This window comes from Lithobates pipiens, unplaced genomic scaffold (genome assembly GCF_037356315.1).
Source record: "Lithobates pipiens isolate NorthernLeopardFrog02 unplaced genomic scaffold, aLitPip1_a1.2 Scaffold_8, whole genome shotgun sequence".
NCBI classification, from domain to species: Eukaryota; Metazoa; Chordata; class Amphibia; order Anura; family Ranidae; genus Lithobates; species Lithobates pipiens.
The window spans coordinates 481,440,356-481,456,946 of NW_027507903.1; the positions used below are offsets into that span (position 1 = coordinate 481,440,356).

The 16,591-nt window shown below is 47.0% G+C and overlaps 1 protein-coding gene across 1 annotated transcript in view; it reads left to right on the forward strand.

Moving 5' to 3' along the window:
• The first annotated feature begins 641 nt into the window (after positions 1 to 641).
• ATP6V1E1 (ATPase H+ transporting V1 subunit E1) overlaps positions 642 to 16,591 on the forward strand; it is a 25,049-nt gene continuing 9,099 nt past the window's right edge. The window contains exons 1-4 of the mRNA XM_077468856.1: positions 642 to 800; positions 6,059 to 6,124; positions 6,501 to 6,610; positions 6,760 to 6,826. Of these exons, the coding sequence (XP_077324982.1) occupies positions 768 to 800; positions 6,059 to 6,124; positions 6,501 to 6,610; positions 6,760 to 6,826 (276 nt within the window). The 5' untranslated portion in view covers positions 642 to 767. The remainder of the gene's footprint in view (positions 801 to 6,058; positions 6,125 to 6,500; positions 6,611 to 6,759; positions 6,827 to 16,591) is intronic.

Here is a 16,591-nt window from a genome sequence, read left to right on the forward strand (position 1 = left end):
TGGTATACAGAGGTAGGAGAGGGGGTATATACAGGGAGGTGTTGATATATAGAGGTAGGAGGGGGTATATACAGGGAGGTGTTGGTATATAGAGGTAGAAGGGGGTATATACAGGGAGATGTTGGTATATAGAGGTAGGAAGGGGTATATACAGGAAGGTGTTGGTATATAGAGGTAGGAGGGGGTATATACAGGGAGGTGTTGATATATAGAGGTAGGAGAGGGTATATACAGGGAGGTGTTGGTATATAGAGGTAGGAGGGGGTATATACAGGGAGGTGTTGGTATATAGAGGTAGGAGGGGGTATATACAGGGAGGTGTTGGTATATAGAGGTAGGAGAGGGTATATACAGGGAGGTGTTGGTATATAGAGGTAGGAGGGGGTATATACAGGGAGGTTTTGGCATATAGAGGTAGGAGGGGGTATATACAGGGAGGTGTTGGTATATAGAGGTAGGAGGGGGTATATACAGGGAGGTGTTGGTATATAGAGGTAGGAGGGGGTATATACAGGGAGGTGTTGGTATATAGAGGTAGGAATGGGTGTCAGTGGTGACCTTGCTACTCCAGGCAGAGGAGATCCAGCGTATGGGCGGGGTCTGGCTGACAGATAGGCGGGGAAATCTCAGTTTGGGACGCGCCTCCTTCTCCCGGTAATGGTCACCTGACCCGGAAGTGGGTGTTTCTTCAGTCAGCTGATCTCGGTATAAGACGAGTGCCCTGCTCTCTGTATCATTCTAGTTCTCTGATCCTTCGTTTGTCCACCATGGCGCTCAGCGATGCCGACGTCCAGAAGCAGGTGAGCGTGTGCAGAGCCCGGGGTGAGGGTGACTGATGGAGGAGCGCTCCTCCTCGGTTGATCAGGTGATGTTATGGGGGAGATCCCTGCAGTGAGGCCCGGAGGTGAACGGGCGAGTCACAATACAATGCCTCCTCGTCCTCCACATTGGCAGATTGATTAAAACAACAATGGCTTTTAATTTCCACCGCCCCCAATTGTAGGGGGATGGGCGATGTCTATCCTAGGAGGGAGGTATACATGGAGTCTGCAGACTGGATGCTTCTGAGAAGGGTGGGTGGGGTGGGGTGTGCCTTGTATCTGTATGGGGATCTCCTGTGTCATGAACATTGCCCGTTATACCCCCCCCCCCCCCCAAAAAAAAAAAATCACTGTGGCTCTGTGTGAGTCGGTGTCATGTGATCGGAGTGAGAATTGGTGACGGTCACATGATGGTACATTCAGGTTCCCCTTTGTGGTCATACAATGTATCATTATTCTTGGTGCTGCCCCTCCCCCCTCTCCTTCTGGAGGTATTTCTGTGATCCCAGCCCTGGGCTACTTCTGTCTGCTGAAGGACTACAGCTCTAAGCATACTGACACATGGCTGCTGATATTAGTTAACTCAGTAGGAGGGCAGCCTTTGTAGGACTCTATAGTGTTAAAGGTTGCCATAGCTGGCCTCTTTTAGAAAATGCTCAGTTCCTAGAAAAGGCAAAAATCCTTCTCTTGCTTGCTATTCCTGGTCAGCAACTCAATCAGCTTTAAAGGTGAAGGATCAGCTTGATAGCCAGGGAAGGGATCTTCTGTGAAGTAGATCTGAGCAGTGGCAGGATCCATAACACATATGACAGTTTCGTGTTAGATGTCATTGGAAGCTTCTAATTGGAATTTGGGAAGGGCAGCCATGAGTCTGGAGCCTTGGGTCAGTAGGATGCTAAGCCAGTACTGGGCTGAAGGCTGGCCTTCTGGGCTGCATTTCCAGGTGAGCAGCTCGCCTCTTGTTGACTGTAAACAGTGATGTCGGCTCACTCTGCTCCTGGCTGGATCTGCCATGAGCCTGAACTTAGATGACATCTGGCTGGAGCAGGAATCGCATGTAGGATGAGGCCGACTCTTTGTTTAGGTAATAACAGAGTCTGTCCCTCCTGTAAACACAGTGCTGTGATGGGGATCTCAGGTGTACAGACAGGTCCTCTTTATGACACTGATATTAGTAGGCTTCTAGCAGCCTGTGATTTCCTGGCTCCACCCACAGCGCCATCATAGAAGATTCTTATCACTGGCAGTATTTAGTGTATTAAGGAGAATCTACTGTGCAGAATGACCCCCATCATTCACCTGTGTAATGTCTGCAGCAATGGGACAGAACTGGGAATATTGTGCACAAGATGAGACCCCAATTATTACAGAAAGGTTTATAGTATTTATCATAGTCAGGTTGAAAGATACAAGTTCACCCATATATAAAAATAAAAAAAAAATTGTACAATCCCAATATACCCACAGTTGATCCAGAGGAAGGCAAAAACCGCAGAAGAGCATGCGCCAGTCTGCTACAGCAGGGGAAAAATTCCTTCCTGCTATAACCCCCCCCCCCCCCCCCAAGAGGCAATCAGATTTTCCCTGGATCAACTTTACCTATAAATGTTAGTACCCAGTTATATTATGTACATTCAGGAAAGTATCCAGGCCTTAAAGCAATCTAATGAGCTGCCCAGAACCACCTCTCAAAGGAGTCTATTCCACATTTTCACAGCTCTTACTGTGATGAAACCTTTCCATATTTTTGGAGATGACTTTCTATTTGTGGAAACCGTTTTCAGTGAGGCAGGGAGTGATTGGAAATCACTAAAATGGAACCCCAGAGAGAAGTAAAACTGACTGGGGTTCTCATTTCCTCACCATCCTTCTTAGATTGGCTGGAGGTACACTTTAAAGAGAACTTGTCGGGGCGCTGCCCTCAACCTTAAGGGAGACCCTTTTCCATATCTGTGACACTGGGGGGCAGCACAGTACTGTTGCTGCGGGTTCCAGGCCAATATCAACAGTGATCCTCAACCACTCGCCAGGGACACTCTTGCAGATTTTTTTCACTGCCACTTCCTCAGTAGGACCTACAGAGTGACCCCTTCACACCTGAATGATTTGAAGCACGTTTCCTCAAGATTCTTGTTTAATTGGTGTGCATTTGCACCGGAGTGCAAATGCATAAAAAGATTTCTTCCCTTTCCTTGTAACTGACTTTCCATTAATATCTTTAAAAACAAAAAAAAGAAAAAGCACAAAATTGCTCCAAATTTGTCACTCTGCTCAAATGTAGCTGAGCAATAGAAAAGTAAATGGCCATACACTGCTGACTTCATTCAGTAAGTCCTTTTTTATTCCTCTGCAATGGGACAAACTGCTCAGGGACTTGGTGTGTGAAATATTAACTGTTTGTCCCATGTCAGAGGAATAAAAGGACTTTTATTGAATGGAGTCAAAAGGTAAGTGGTCTCCTGGAGTTCATGTTGAGGATTGTCTCTGACCACAGACCAGGTATTGTGAGGCCCAGTTTGTACTGTGAGTGACCTTCAGTGTCTTCTGTTTCCTAAATATCTAGTGTTGTGAGTGACTACAAGGAGGTGTTGTCACTGCCTTATCACCAGCCTTGTCTTTTGAGCATACACTTGCTGTGGGTTTCACCTCTACCATCAAATATTATTATTATTTCACCTTTTACCATCTTCACTTCAATGTTCTCCTCCGATCCTTAAAAATATAACTGGTAAATCTGTGACCTGACTATAGGTTCCAATCCTACATTGTGCAGGTCAATTACACAGATTTAGAGCTTCACACATGGTGCGGTGAACAGTGTTTTTCCTACACAAGATCAGTGCAGGTCTCTTCCAGGCAACAATGAGAAAATTGCTTTCTATAGGCTTCATTCACATAGCAATGCTGATGTGGACAAATGCAGCCTTGCTGCATCTTTCCACAATGTGCTGGAAGTCACTATGGCACAGGGCACTGCACCTCTGTTAAACTTTAAAGGGGTTGCAAATGTAAATATTTTTTTCACCTTAATGCATTCTATGAATTAAGGTGAAAAAACATCTGACAGTGCCAGCGACACAGGCCCCGCCCCCAACGTCCGCTTAGCCTGGCCGCTGATTGTCTAGAGTGGATGGATTGAAAGCAGAGCAGCCATTGGCTTGCGCTGCTGTCAATCACATCCAATGATGCGGCGGGGCCGAGTGATACAGCTGCCTGTGTCCAGTCGGATAGTTTCTGCTGTGTACTGCACATGCGCAGTACCCATGACAGGCAAATTCCGAAAATAGCTGAAGATGAACGGTGCCTGCACCGTGAGTCCAGGTTCAAGCCCCACCATCCAAGTGGACATAGAGTTAGAATATAAAAGAGCCGAGCGAGGCCGTGCCCGAAGCGTGGCGAGCTGCCCTCTATGTACAGCCCTATGTCCACTTGGATGGTGGGGCTTGCACCTGGACTCACGGCACAGGCGCCGTTCATCTTCGGAGATTTTCCAAATCTCCTTGTGCTCCGTACTGTGCAAGCGCTGCGCCTGCGCAGTACACAGTGGACACTATTCGCTAGGCGGACATGTTATGACAGAACACTGTCTGTATCACAGGAGCGCGCCCGCAAGTGCTTCTCACCGTGTGAGGGAGCTCGCATGAACGTGAGAAGTACTTACTGGGGGAAGCTGAGACAGCTGCCGAGGGACCCCAGAAGACTAGGGTCGGGACCACTCTGTGCAAAACGAGCTGCACAGTGGAGATAAGTATAACATTTTGTTATTTTGAAAAAAAAAAAAAGATTAACTTTTACAACCCCTTTAAATCACTGCTGCTACACAGTGGACATTATCTGCATATGCTGATTGTTTTAGGCTAGGAGTCACAACTATGCAGTGGGGGGGGGGGGGGGGGGCAGGACATTTATGACAGTTCTGTTCATGTTGTGCAACATTACACTCTGGCACTCAAGTAGCATCAAAGTAGTGCCAGAACCTTTTTATATGTTCAAAGTTGCATATTGGGTTTTAAGACAGAGGTGTCCAACTGTTTGAAGTGCAAGGGCCACCTAAATGGCTTGATAACTGGTTTGCAACACTGATTCTCTGGTATGGTGGGTTGGCAATGCATGATCTGAGCTTGCCATCCCCAGCCAGGTGCAATGGGAGTCATGGACAGACCCCAGTCCTGTCATTACCGGACGGCTGGCATCACTATGCCATATGTGGCTAGGAGTGGGGAGGGGCAGGGCTGTGAGCAGAGTAAAGGGGGGAGATGCAGCACTGTAGAGCAGTTGGAAGCGTGGGACCCCTGGCAGGAAGTGTCCCCTGTGTGGCTCTCCGTGAGACCATAGCGGTGAAGAATTGAGCCTCCCGCTCTGGGCTTCTGGAGCTCCTCCTACAGGATCACTGGGTGCGGGGCTGAGCTGTCTGTGGAGCAGGAGTCGTCGGCGCTGGACCTCAGTCGCTGCTGCCTTATCACTGCGCGTCAGTAAAGACTTATTATCGCTATCTCTCTCGTACTTGTATATGAAATTGTGATTTGCCTTGCTAATTGAATCCTTTTCTGTGCAAAGAATTGTTAAGTGATTGAACAGTGGCCACAAGTGTAACAGCAATCGGTTGATGCAATATTTGTATATTTCAATCCGTTTTTATGTTAAATGTGTAGTTTAAAAGTTATTTGCCCCAAAAAGAAACTCGCTAAAAATCCTGTCAAATTTACAAATGAATCTTGTTGCTGTTTAACAAGCTGTCCCCTCTTTTGATATCTGTCCATTGATCAACATTCCATTGTGTGCATTTGCTGTCCTTTACCAAATTGTTCTATCGAACAGAAACCTTGCTTCATCCCATAGACAACAGTTAGATTTGGGATTATGTGGGGATCTGAATCTCAATGGCTGTATGGCTTGGACGATATGAGTGTTAACCTTCTGGTCTGTGTTGTGATTGAGCCATCACCTCCAAAATGATGGTGTTGCGTACAGAGGAAATGAGGGTGGTGACATGTTGCATTCCTCGCTACAGTGCCGCAGATCTCATCTCCCTCTGACCTGCTGAGACCCACCCCCTTCTTAATCAAACAAGAATTACTTTAACATAAAAACATCTGGATTGATAACTGTAGTCCATACTCAAAAAATGATCATTACCTGTGACATTAATAGAAGGCAATGTCCTCATTTAATGACCTCTAATGGTGTAAGCAATGCCTTGTGTCTTTCATGCTGATGTCTTATGTTCTGTGTTCTAGATCAAGCACATGATGGCTTTCATTGAGCAGGAGGCCAATGAAAAAGCAGAAGAGATTGATGCCAAGGTGAGTGTCCGAGGAAGAGCAGGGCTGCTGCCACATGTAACATACTCTGCTTATCAAAGCACATCTGCTATAAACCTGGAGCCTTTAAAGTCGGTCCAGTAGTTCAGCGTATTTCATTAGAGTGGAATAGAGGAAGAAGTAGCGTTCTCTAGCAGAACAGAGTATTTAGGAAAGGACAGTGAGAGGAAGGCATGAAGTATTTCAGGAGATGAGTTGGAGTAATAAGCAGATTATTTCATGAGTTGAGGGTTAGATGGAGCCAAGTCCTCCCAGCAGTGCAGATTTCAGGAGAGTTGGATGGAGGAAGAATTTTCTAGTGGGAAACACTGTTTTAATCATCTAATAATTCAATTTTTGATTCTGTAACTCTTCTCAGGCAGAGGAGGAGTTTAACATTGAAAAGGGTCGTCTTGTGCAAACGCAGAGGTTAAAGATCATGGAGTATTATGAGAAGAAGGAGAAGCAGATTGAGCAGCAGAAAAAAATGTGAGTACACTATGGTCACCAGAAGTGCACCCTTCACCTAATTTAATTCTACAGATTGCTGGGTATGTGATGTGTGGGGTGTGTCTTGTGGGTTCCCCCCCCCCCCCCTCTCCTCTATACATACCTTTCTCTCATCTTTTGTCTTTCAGTCAGATGTCCAATCTGCTTAACCAAGCCCGATTGAAGGTTCTAAAAGCTCGAGATGACCTGATTAGTGTAAGTAGATCTTCTTCTGTCCAGCACAGTTTGATGTAAGTGGAGCTCCCCCTTAGATTGTCAACAGCCTCTGTACTGCATGGTGTATGTAGAGACACTGTTTTGTCTCTGCTCACATGTGCTGAAACTGGAGACTCCATATATTGTGTGGGTGGCCTGTGCTGACTCTGGTGGGAAGAATCATGTAAAGCTCTACCATGTTTTGTCTTTTGCTGTTGCTTCATTGCACAAGTCTGTTTCAGAGATCATGAAAGAGGAAGACTCTGGCAGTAATGCTTAGGAGTTCTGAGCAGATTTCCACATCTTGCACCAGACATTCCTCCCAGAACCAAATAGAACTGTCTACTGCTCTTCTTTTTTTCTCATATCGTCTTCCAGGACAGCCTTTGAGATATAGGGCTCCTCCCTCCGGGACAGGAAACACGTCAAGCCAATTAAATAAAAGGTGTGGTCCTCCAGGCCCTCCTCAGTTTTTGTGTTTCCTGCCGGACGGGAAGGAGCACGTCTTGGAACTGGTAAGGGGAGCTCCTTCTCAGGGGTTTTACCTGGGGAGAGCGCCTTGATGGACCTGGCCCTTAGCACCCCTCGGTCCGAACGAAGGGAGGAGAGGGTAGCTTTCAGTCCCCGCTGCCATTTAAACGTTCGGAGAGAACGGGACCCCGATACGCGGCAATCTCCCCCTCGGAGCGCTAACCGCTCGTACCTGTCGGTCGGAGGCGGCGGGAGACGTTCGCTCTACCGACCGGCGTTCGGGTACTGTGAGCGGTACGTTCGTAAGAACGCACGGCGTCGGGGCGGAGTTTTTGCGCTCTGGCGTACGGAAGTGGGAGAGACGCACTTCCGCCGGATTCGCGTCATCAGGGGGCGCCGCAGGACCCGTTCCAGTCCTTTGGGCGCGGCGGTGTGACTACAGGGTTGCCTGGAGCAGTGTGAAGGCTCAGAGAGACTGAGTGATACACAGGAACCATGGAGAGTGCGGTTGTGCAGGTGGACTCCGGTTCAACAGGCTCCAGTACCTCTCAGGTAAGCTTGGTGAGGGCAGACCAGGACTTACACTGGGGGGTGGGGGGTCACTCTGACCCGTAGCACCTTCCCGGGGTGGAGAACCTGCTGGTGAAGGGGGGCACTTCCTAAACAGACCCTAGAAGCACAGTGGTGTGGTCAGGGGTGGTATTTTAATGGGACCCTGTTTTTCTTTGTTTTTAGGTTAAACAGGACAGAGCCCAGATACCTTTACCCAGAAGGAAATGTGCCGTGTGTGGGGCTAAGTTAGGCACCGGTTGGGAGAAGCCGCTTTGCCCAGATTGTGTCAGTAGCCTGGTAAAAGAGGACTCGGTGGCAGCTTGTCACAATGTTTTAACATCCGTAAAGGATGAGATTGCATCCACCTTCCAATCTTTTAAAAACATGATGGATAGGATGCAGGGTCCTTCTGTCTCTTTACCCAGAGCCGTGAGTATGCCTTCCTTATCCGAACCAAGTCAGGAGGAGGAGGTGGATAGGGAGAGGTTATCCAGGTCATTAGCCTCCTCTAGGACAGAGTCTACTTCAGAATCTGAGGGGGAGGAAGAGGCCATTAGATCAGCCAGATACAAGCTGTCTTTGGATGATGTGGGTGACCTCCTCAAGGCTATATATGACACCTTAGAGATCAGAGAAGAACAGGTCCAGCTTTCAAAACACGACATGATGTATCAAGGGTCGAGTGTAATGAAAGACAGGGTATTCCCCGTCCATAAGTCGCTAGTGGAGGCGATTCTGCTGGAGTGGGAACAACCGGAAAAAAGGCCATTTTTTTTCAGGTAGCCTTAGAAGGAGGTTCCCTTTTGAATCGGATGCGGTGCATCCCTGGAACAAGGTTCCCAAATTAGACGCTCCCTTGGCTAAGGTCTCTAAGAAGACAGATTTGGCCTTTGATGATATGGGTTCACTCAGGGACCCTATGGATAAGAGGGGAGATCTGCTGCTCAAGAGAGCCTGGGATGCCTCTTCCATCGGGCTTAAACCGGCCCTAGCAGCTACCTGTGTGGCCAGAAACTTGGAGTGTTGGCTTACACAGTTACAATCACATATTTCTGCAGGTACTTCTAGGCAACAGCTGTTGAAGTCCTTTCCGCTACTGTTTAAAGCGGTGGGCTTTTTAGCGGATGCCTCGGCAGAATCAGTCAAACTGGCTGCTAGATCAGCAGCACTAGTGAACGCTGCCAGAAGGGCCGTTTGGCTTAAGACCTGGTCAGGAGACACAGCTTCAAAACTAAAGTTGTGTGGATTACCCTTTTCAGGGGACCATTTGTTTGGGCCTGGCCTGCAAGAGGCGTTAGAGCGCACGCAGGATAGGAAGAAAGCTTTCCCAGAAAGGAAAAAGAGACCTGAAGGGAAACGCCTTTTTCGAAGCCCCAGGCAGCAAAACCTGCAGGAAAGGGAGGTTCGCCCCAAAAAGCATTGGACGGGTCACAAGGGAAGAGGCAGAGGAGGTATCTTATTCAATCCTCCTCAACCCTCCCCTAAAACCCAGTGACTCCTGCGTCCCGGTGGGAGGAAGACTGGGGAAGTTCCTCCCACAGTGGGAAGCTTCAACCGAAAGTCCGTTCATTCGAGATCTTGTAAGGAACGGCTACAGGTTGGAGTTTGGTTCAGTTCCCCTCCCGAACTTTCAAGTAACAAGGTTACCAAGGGACCAAGAGAAAGCAGAGGCTTTGGCTCTTCTTCTGGGGGATCTGGTGGACCAAGAAGTAATGGTGCAGGTACCTCAGGAGGAGCGAGGCTTGGGGGTTTACTCCCACGTATTCGTGGTAAAGAAACCTTCGGGGAAGTTCAGGTTAATACTGAATCTCCGTCCCCTGAACAGATTTATAAAATACAAGCGGTTCCGGATGGAGTCAATCTTCTCGGTAACCAAATTCCTGTTTCAGGGCTGTCACATGGCCACAGTGGATCTCAGGGATGCATATTTGCATATCCCGATTCATCCGGAATCTCAGAGATTTCTCAGGTTGGCGGTGAGGTTGAACACGGGGGTGTTACACCTCCAGTTTCGAGCTCTCCCCTTCGGGCTTTCAGCCTCACCAAGAGTCTTTACAAAAGTTCTGGCAGAGGCACTGGCCCCATTAAGGCTCAAGGCTATAACAGTGATCCCATATCTGGACGATCTACTGTTCATAGCCCAGTCGGCCCAACAGCTGCAGAGGGACATACAGGAGGCCTTGGTTTTCCTGCGCTCACTGGGGTGGCTGATAAACCAGGAAAAATCCCAGCTGACCCCCTCACAGGAGGTCCTGTATTTAGGATACAGGATTTCTTCAGTGGAAATGAGAGTATTTCTTCCGGAGGAGAAGATCGGCAAGCTAGAGCAGGCGGTAGCCCAGCTTCAATCTGGTCGGGAAGCCCAGATCAGGGAGGTGATGAGAGTCCTAGGGTTGATGACATCATGCTTTCCAGCGGTGGCCTGGGCAAGACATCATCAGCGTCCTTTACAAAGACTCATGCTCCGTTATTGGGATGGCAGGCAGGAGAGCCTGGATCAGGTTATGCCCCTATCCTCGGCAGTCAGGAGGTCTCTTTGGTGGTGGCGGGCCCAGGTCAACCTAGACAGGGGTCTTCCCTGGTCCCCACAAGCTACGGTGGTGGTCACGACCGATGCCAGTGCGCTGGGTTGGGGTGCCCACCTAGAGGGAACCTTAGCCCAGGGTTCCTGGTCGAACCTAGAGACAGGTCGTTCCTCAAACCAGAAGGAACTTCTGGCAGTCTGGAAAGCTATAGAAACATTCCAGTCCCGGTTACATGGCAGGGATCTGCAAGTTCGCTCAGACAATGTGACAGCAGTAGCCTACCTGAACAAGCAAGGGGGAACCAGAAGCCCTGCACTGCAGGTAATTGCGGACAAAATCTTCTGCTGGGCAGAGAAGAATTTGTCCTCAATATCAGCCATTCACCTAAAGGGAACCCAGAATTTCCTGGCCGACTTTCTCAGTCGCCAGAAGATAGGTCAGGACGAGTGGGCCCTCAACAAGGAAGTGTTCGAGGAGATCGTGTCATGCTGGGGAAGGCCAGAAATAGACCTATTTGCAACAGAAGGCAACAGGAAGGTGACACAATTTTTTTCGGTTCACCCACAGGATCGGACCAGGGGGATAGACGCCCTTGCCAATCCATGGATGTTTGGCCTGTGTTACGCCTTTCCTCCCGTAAGGATGGTGGCGGAGGTTCTGCAGAAGTTCCGTTCGGAAACTACGGACCTCATTTTAGTAGCTCCTTTTTGGCCAAGGAGACCCTGGTTTGCCAGCATAAAGAGATTGGCCGTACATCCTCCGCTGTTTCTACCAGTCAGGGAGGACTTACTTTCCCAGGGGCCGATCCTGTGCCCTCAGATAGAGAGGCTCAAGCTTGCGGCCTGGTATCTGAGGAACAAATCTTAAGGTCACAGGGTTTCTCAGAGAGAGTGATTAGGACCTTGTTAGAATGCCGTAAACCTGTTACTAGGGCAATTTACGCCAAGGTAGGAAAGAGGTTTAATTCCTGGTTGCGAGAACAGGGGATTGCAAGTCCCGGGGTCCCGGCAGTCCTAGATTTTCTACAGGCAGGGGTAGAACTGGGCCTATCTATCAGCACTCTAAAGGTACAGGTGGCGGCCTTAAGTGTTTTCCTTCAGTCCTCCCTTCAGCAGAATCCATTTGTCAGGAACTTCTTCAAGGCTCTATCTAGATCCAGGCCTGTGAGAATGAAGTCCTGTCCTACTTGGGATTTGGCCTTGGTTCTTAGAGCTCTGACCCAAGATCCATTTGAACCATTAGAGGGGGCTTCACTTAAGTGGATTGTACTAAAGACTGTATTTTTGATAGCGATCACGTCAGCTAGAAGGGTCAGTGATCTACAAGCGCTCTCGGTCAGAGAGCCATTTCTGTTAATCTTAGAGGACAGGGTAGTACTTAAGACTGATCCTAGTTTTCTTCCTAAAGTGGTGTCCACTTTTCATAGGACACAGGATATTATTTTGCCAACTTTTTTCTCAACCTCAGACAAGGATGAGGCGAGATCTTTAAGTTTGTTAGACGTCAGGAGAAGTCTATTGATTTTTTTAGAAGCCACTAAGGTCTTCAGGAAGTCAGACTCACTTTTTGTTAATTTTTCGGGCGCCCGCAAGGGCTGCAAGGCGTCCAAAGCGTCTATCGCCAGGTGGATACGAATGGCGATAGTTAAAGCCTATGAGTTAGAGGGGAAGCAGCACCCTTAGTTAAGGCACACTCTACAAGGGCGGTTTCCGCATCATGGGCAGAGAGGGCTGGAGCCTCTCCGGAGGAGATCTGCAAAGCAGGCAACGTGGTCCAGCTACTCAACGTTCGCAAGACATTACCGTCTGGATTTATGGTCTGATAAAGAGCAGACTTTTGGACGTAAGGTCCTCCAGGCAGTGGTCCCGCCCTGACAAGGTGAGCTCCTTGCTTATCATCTCAAAGGCTGTCCTGGAAGACGATATGAGAAAACCGGAGTTAGACTTACCGGTAACTCTTTTTCTAGGAGTCTTCCAGGACAGCCTGGCTTCCCACCCAAAGTTGTTTAAATTGGACTAAGTGGTGAGGATGTGTATTAACATGATTGTTAGTGTGTTATGTCTTTCAGAGCCTCCCGGCGGTTCTTGGAGTAAAACTGAGGAGGGCCTGGAGGACCACACCTTTTATTTAATTGGCTTGACGTGTTTCCTGTCCCGGAGGGAGGAGCCCTATATCTCAAAGGCTGTCCTGGAAGACTCCTAGAAAAAGAGTTACCGGTAAGTCTAACTCCGGTTTTTTTTTTTTTAAACACTGTTAGCTGTGCTGGGCAGTCCTTTCAGATCTTCCCCCTCAGATCTAAAGTAACCACTTTCAAGTGCACTTTTAGTGCAAAATGGATTTACCTTTAGTAAATCAACCCCTATGAGCTTCTCATAATGTGCTTTAGAAGTTAGCAGGGAGTCAAAGCCCATGTCCCTTGCCTGGCTATAGCATATCAGCATTTACCTCCTTTTCTCCCCAGCCTATGTTTCCCTGTCCCACCGTTTTTTTCATTCATTGGATTTCAGTCATGTAGGCTCAAAATCGTACATGGGTGTAACCTAGAGTAGTCTGACAAAACCACTTGACCACTTTTGCCGTAGGTGTACGTTACCACCTTCCAGGTAACTGGTAAACCAATGCCAGGCTTTTGGGTTGGGCAGTAGTTCTGTAAGGGTTGACTGTCCAAGGGAAATGGTCCAAAACCAAGAGGACCTTGCCCATCAACATTCTAGAGATTTGGGTGGCGTACCTAGCCTAAAGGCCTGGACATTCAGGTTGCAATGTTGTCCTGTCAGGATGCAATCTGAAATAAGCCACTGCTGTGGCATTGTCAATCGCCAAGGGGGCACCAGGAGTTGTGCAGCCCAGGGAGAGGTAAACCAGATCCTAATCTGGGCAGAAAAGCATGTGCCATGCATATCGGCACTTTTCTTTCCAGGGGTAGGGAACTGGCAGGCGGACTACTTAAGTCGCCAGCGGTTTTTCCCAGGGGAATGGTCTTTTCACTCTGACATCTTCCTGGCTATATGCCAAAGATGGGGGATCCCGGCTGTAGATCTGTTTCAACAAGAACGCCAAGATCGACTTTGTGTCAAGAACAAGGGATCCACTTGCATGTGGGACATATGCGTTGGTGACTCCGTGGCATCAGTTCTCACTGATTTATGCATTCCCTCCTATTCTGCTGCTACTACCACAACTTTGCAGGAAAATAAGCTGGTGCTTCTAGTGGCCCAGAAGATCTTGGTATGCAGAAATGGTGAAAGGAGCTTGATAAACTAAGGGTAGAACAGGAAAATAAGCCCCAGGAGGAAATGGGCATGGAAGGGGCAGGAGTATTAGCTGAGCTGGAGAACATAGGAGATATGAGACAATTACCGACAAAATTAGAAATGTTGAAAATGTTTAGTAACCTTGAATGAAGTTCGAAATTAACAACGTAAGGGTGGATATGTCCCATTTACTAAGGAGGGTAGAGGAAGTGGAGGAAAATTCGGGAAAACAAGCACAGGAACTAAGAGGCCTTAAAAGTAAAATGGAGGCTTTACAAATTAAAGCGGTTCTTCACCCTAAAGGAAGTTCTGCTAATCTGATTTCCCCCCCCCCCCCCCTTCCTCCGGTGCCACAATCGGCACCTTTCAGGGGGGTGCAGTTACCTGGATAATCCATGTATCTGCACCCACTTCCAGGCAGATGCCCCGCCCCAATCCCCCCCCCCCCGTTGTGTTCTGGGAAACGCACAGTTCCCAGGACACAGCGGGGGACCAGAAGAGATGCGCAGCGCGACTCGCGCATGCGCAGTAGGGAACCGGGCAGTGAACCCGCAATGCTTCACTTCCCGATTCCCTGACAGAGGATGGCGGCGGGGGCAGCAGCGAGACGAGTGATTCCTCGTCATCTGCCGCCGACATCGCTGGACCCTGGGCGGTACCTATTCAAGATTAGGTTTTTTTTTTGTTTTTGTTTTTGTGGACCATAGACTGTTGGATCAGGTAGGGGAAGTCAAGATTGAAATGTCATTTATCCGATCATGCCCTAGTCATTATGAAGATGGGGACCCAGGGATTCAAAGGTACTGTGTACATAGCGGCTGAATGAAAGTTTATTACAGGATGAAGGGGTAGTAGCAGAAGTTCGGAAAGTAATTGAGTTTTATTTTGTGAACAACGATAATGGAGAAATCGCAGCCACTACCTTTGGGAAGCGCATAAGGTGTATATAAGAGGGATCCTTATCTCCATAGGGTCAAGGGGAAAAAAGATGGGGGGGGGGGGGGGGGGGGGGGATATTAAGAAGCTTATAGAAGAAATCTCTAGATTAGAACAAGAACATAAAAATCAGAAGGGACAACTTCAGGAGATTTTCATGCTTTGGTTAAAAAAAAGGGAAGAATTAAATGACATTATGTATTTGGAATCTATGAGAGAGATTAATAGGATAACACAGAATCAGTATCTATGGGGAAATCAAGTAAGCACTTATCCAGGATGGTTAAAAAGAAGAGGTAAACTTTATTGAAAAAATTCAAAATAAGGCCGGAGAAATTGTTTACACCACAAAAGAGATAGCACAGGAGTTTAGAAATGATGAGGCCCTCTATGCAGTAAAGAAGAAATGCCAGGATGGGCAGGAAGAGGGGGAGAAAGGATTCGAGAATTTTGTGAACTTGGTACATTAACTACACTATCAGAGAACTATAGGGACCTCCATGGATATTTCAATAACTGAGAGAGAGAAATATCTGAAACTAAAAAAGTCCCCCTCATGAACCTGTCTGGCCCCCATCACTGTATCTAAAAAAAAGTTTAAAGATATTCTAGTGCCCAAGTTATGCCAGTATTGGAATCAAGTGGGTAGAGAATGTGATATGGGGAGAGATGCGCTGTCGGCCTCTATAACATTGATATCAAAGGAAGGGAAAGATAACAAACTATGTTCCAGTTATAGACCTATCGCTTTATTAAATGCGGAAAATAAACTCTCTGCTAGTATATGGCAAATAGACTAAAGGAGAAGATGACTGAGTTAGTCCATCCTGACCAGACTGTATTTATATCTGGCAGGGATAATGGTGTTCGGGCTTTAATGCTTTTGTAGGCTGCTAGGCACGGAGGGGACCACAGTCTACTCCTGTCGATGGACGGTGAAAAGGCCTTCGACAGGGTAGACTGGGGATATATGTTAAAAGTCTTGGAGATCATGGGGTTAGGCCCTAGGATGCTTAATTGAATCCAGGTATTGTATAAGGACCCCCAAACATCTGTGACTGGATATCCATCCTCGCCCTTTTTTAATGAGAAATGGAACTAGGCAGGGCTGCCCCTTGCATAAGGTAGCAGCCTTTGCTGATGATGTGCTTTTCTTTTTCGCACCCCAGGGCAACGATTCCCAACTTGCTGGGTGTCTTGAGAAAATATGGCTAATTTTCTAATCTTAAAATAAAAGCAGCAAGTTGGAAAGATTGAATATCAATATAAACAAGTTGGAGGGAAGGCTTGCAAAGGAATTCCATTTTATATGAAAACAAGATATTAAGTACTTAGGAATTAGATTAACGGACACCCTGAGGAAAAATTACCTTATAAATTATATCCCGCTTTTTGGATGAGATAAGAAGTGTTGTGCTTTTTTAAGGACATTTTCCCGCACAATATTTATTAAGTAATTTTTAAGATACAAAATCAATCTATATGACCCACTCTATACATGTGAAATGTATTCACGGAGACAAGTGATCATAAAAATAGTTTAAAATTTATTGGTTGACAAAAGACAAATATTTACATGAAGTTAAAATACAGATTGCATTACTTGATCATTTGACATTTTAAATGGGAGTGTCGTACTTTGGACTTAATTATCACTTCTCGGTAGAATCAATAACCTCTTGATGATTGACAATCAAACAGAATGTCTGTATTTCACACGTCCAACCATTACTATACTGCAGGTAAGTAAGTGGTTAACAATGTGAAATAAATTAGACATTAGTTTGTCAATAAAATTGGCATCTATGCAAAAAGAAATTTATAATGAAAAACTAAATTTAGAGAGAAATCTAAAAGGCGGTTATTGATTCGGGAGAACAACTTTTCAATAATAGAATATTTAAAAACATCAATATTTAAGAGAACATAGAAGATATAATAAACAAAATATTTACCCATTTCCATTATGGCTATTAGTGTGGATTGTTGGTTACCAGGACTTTTAAGATGGCTGCCCGTGGCTTTTC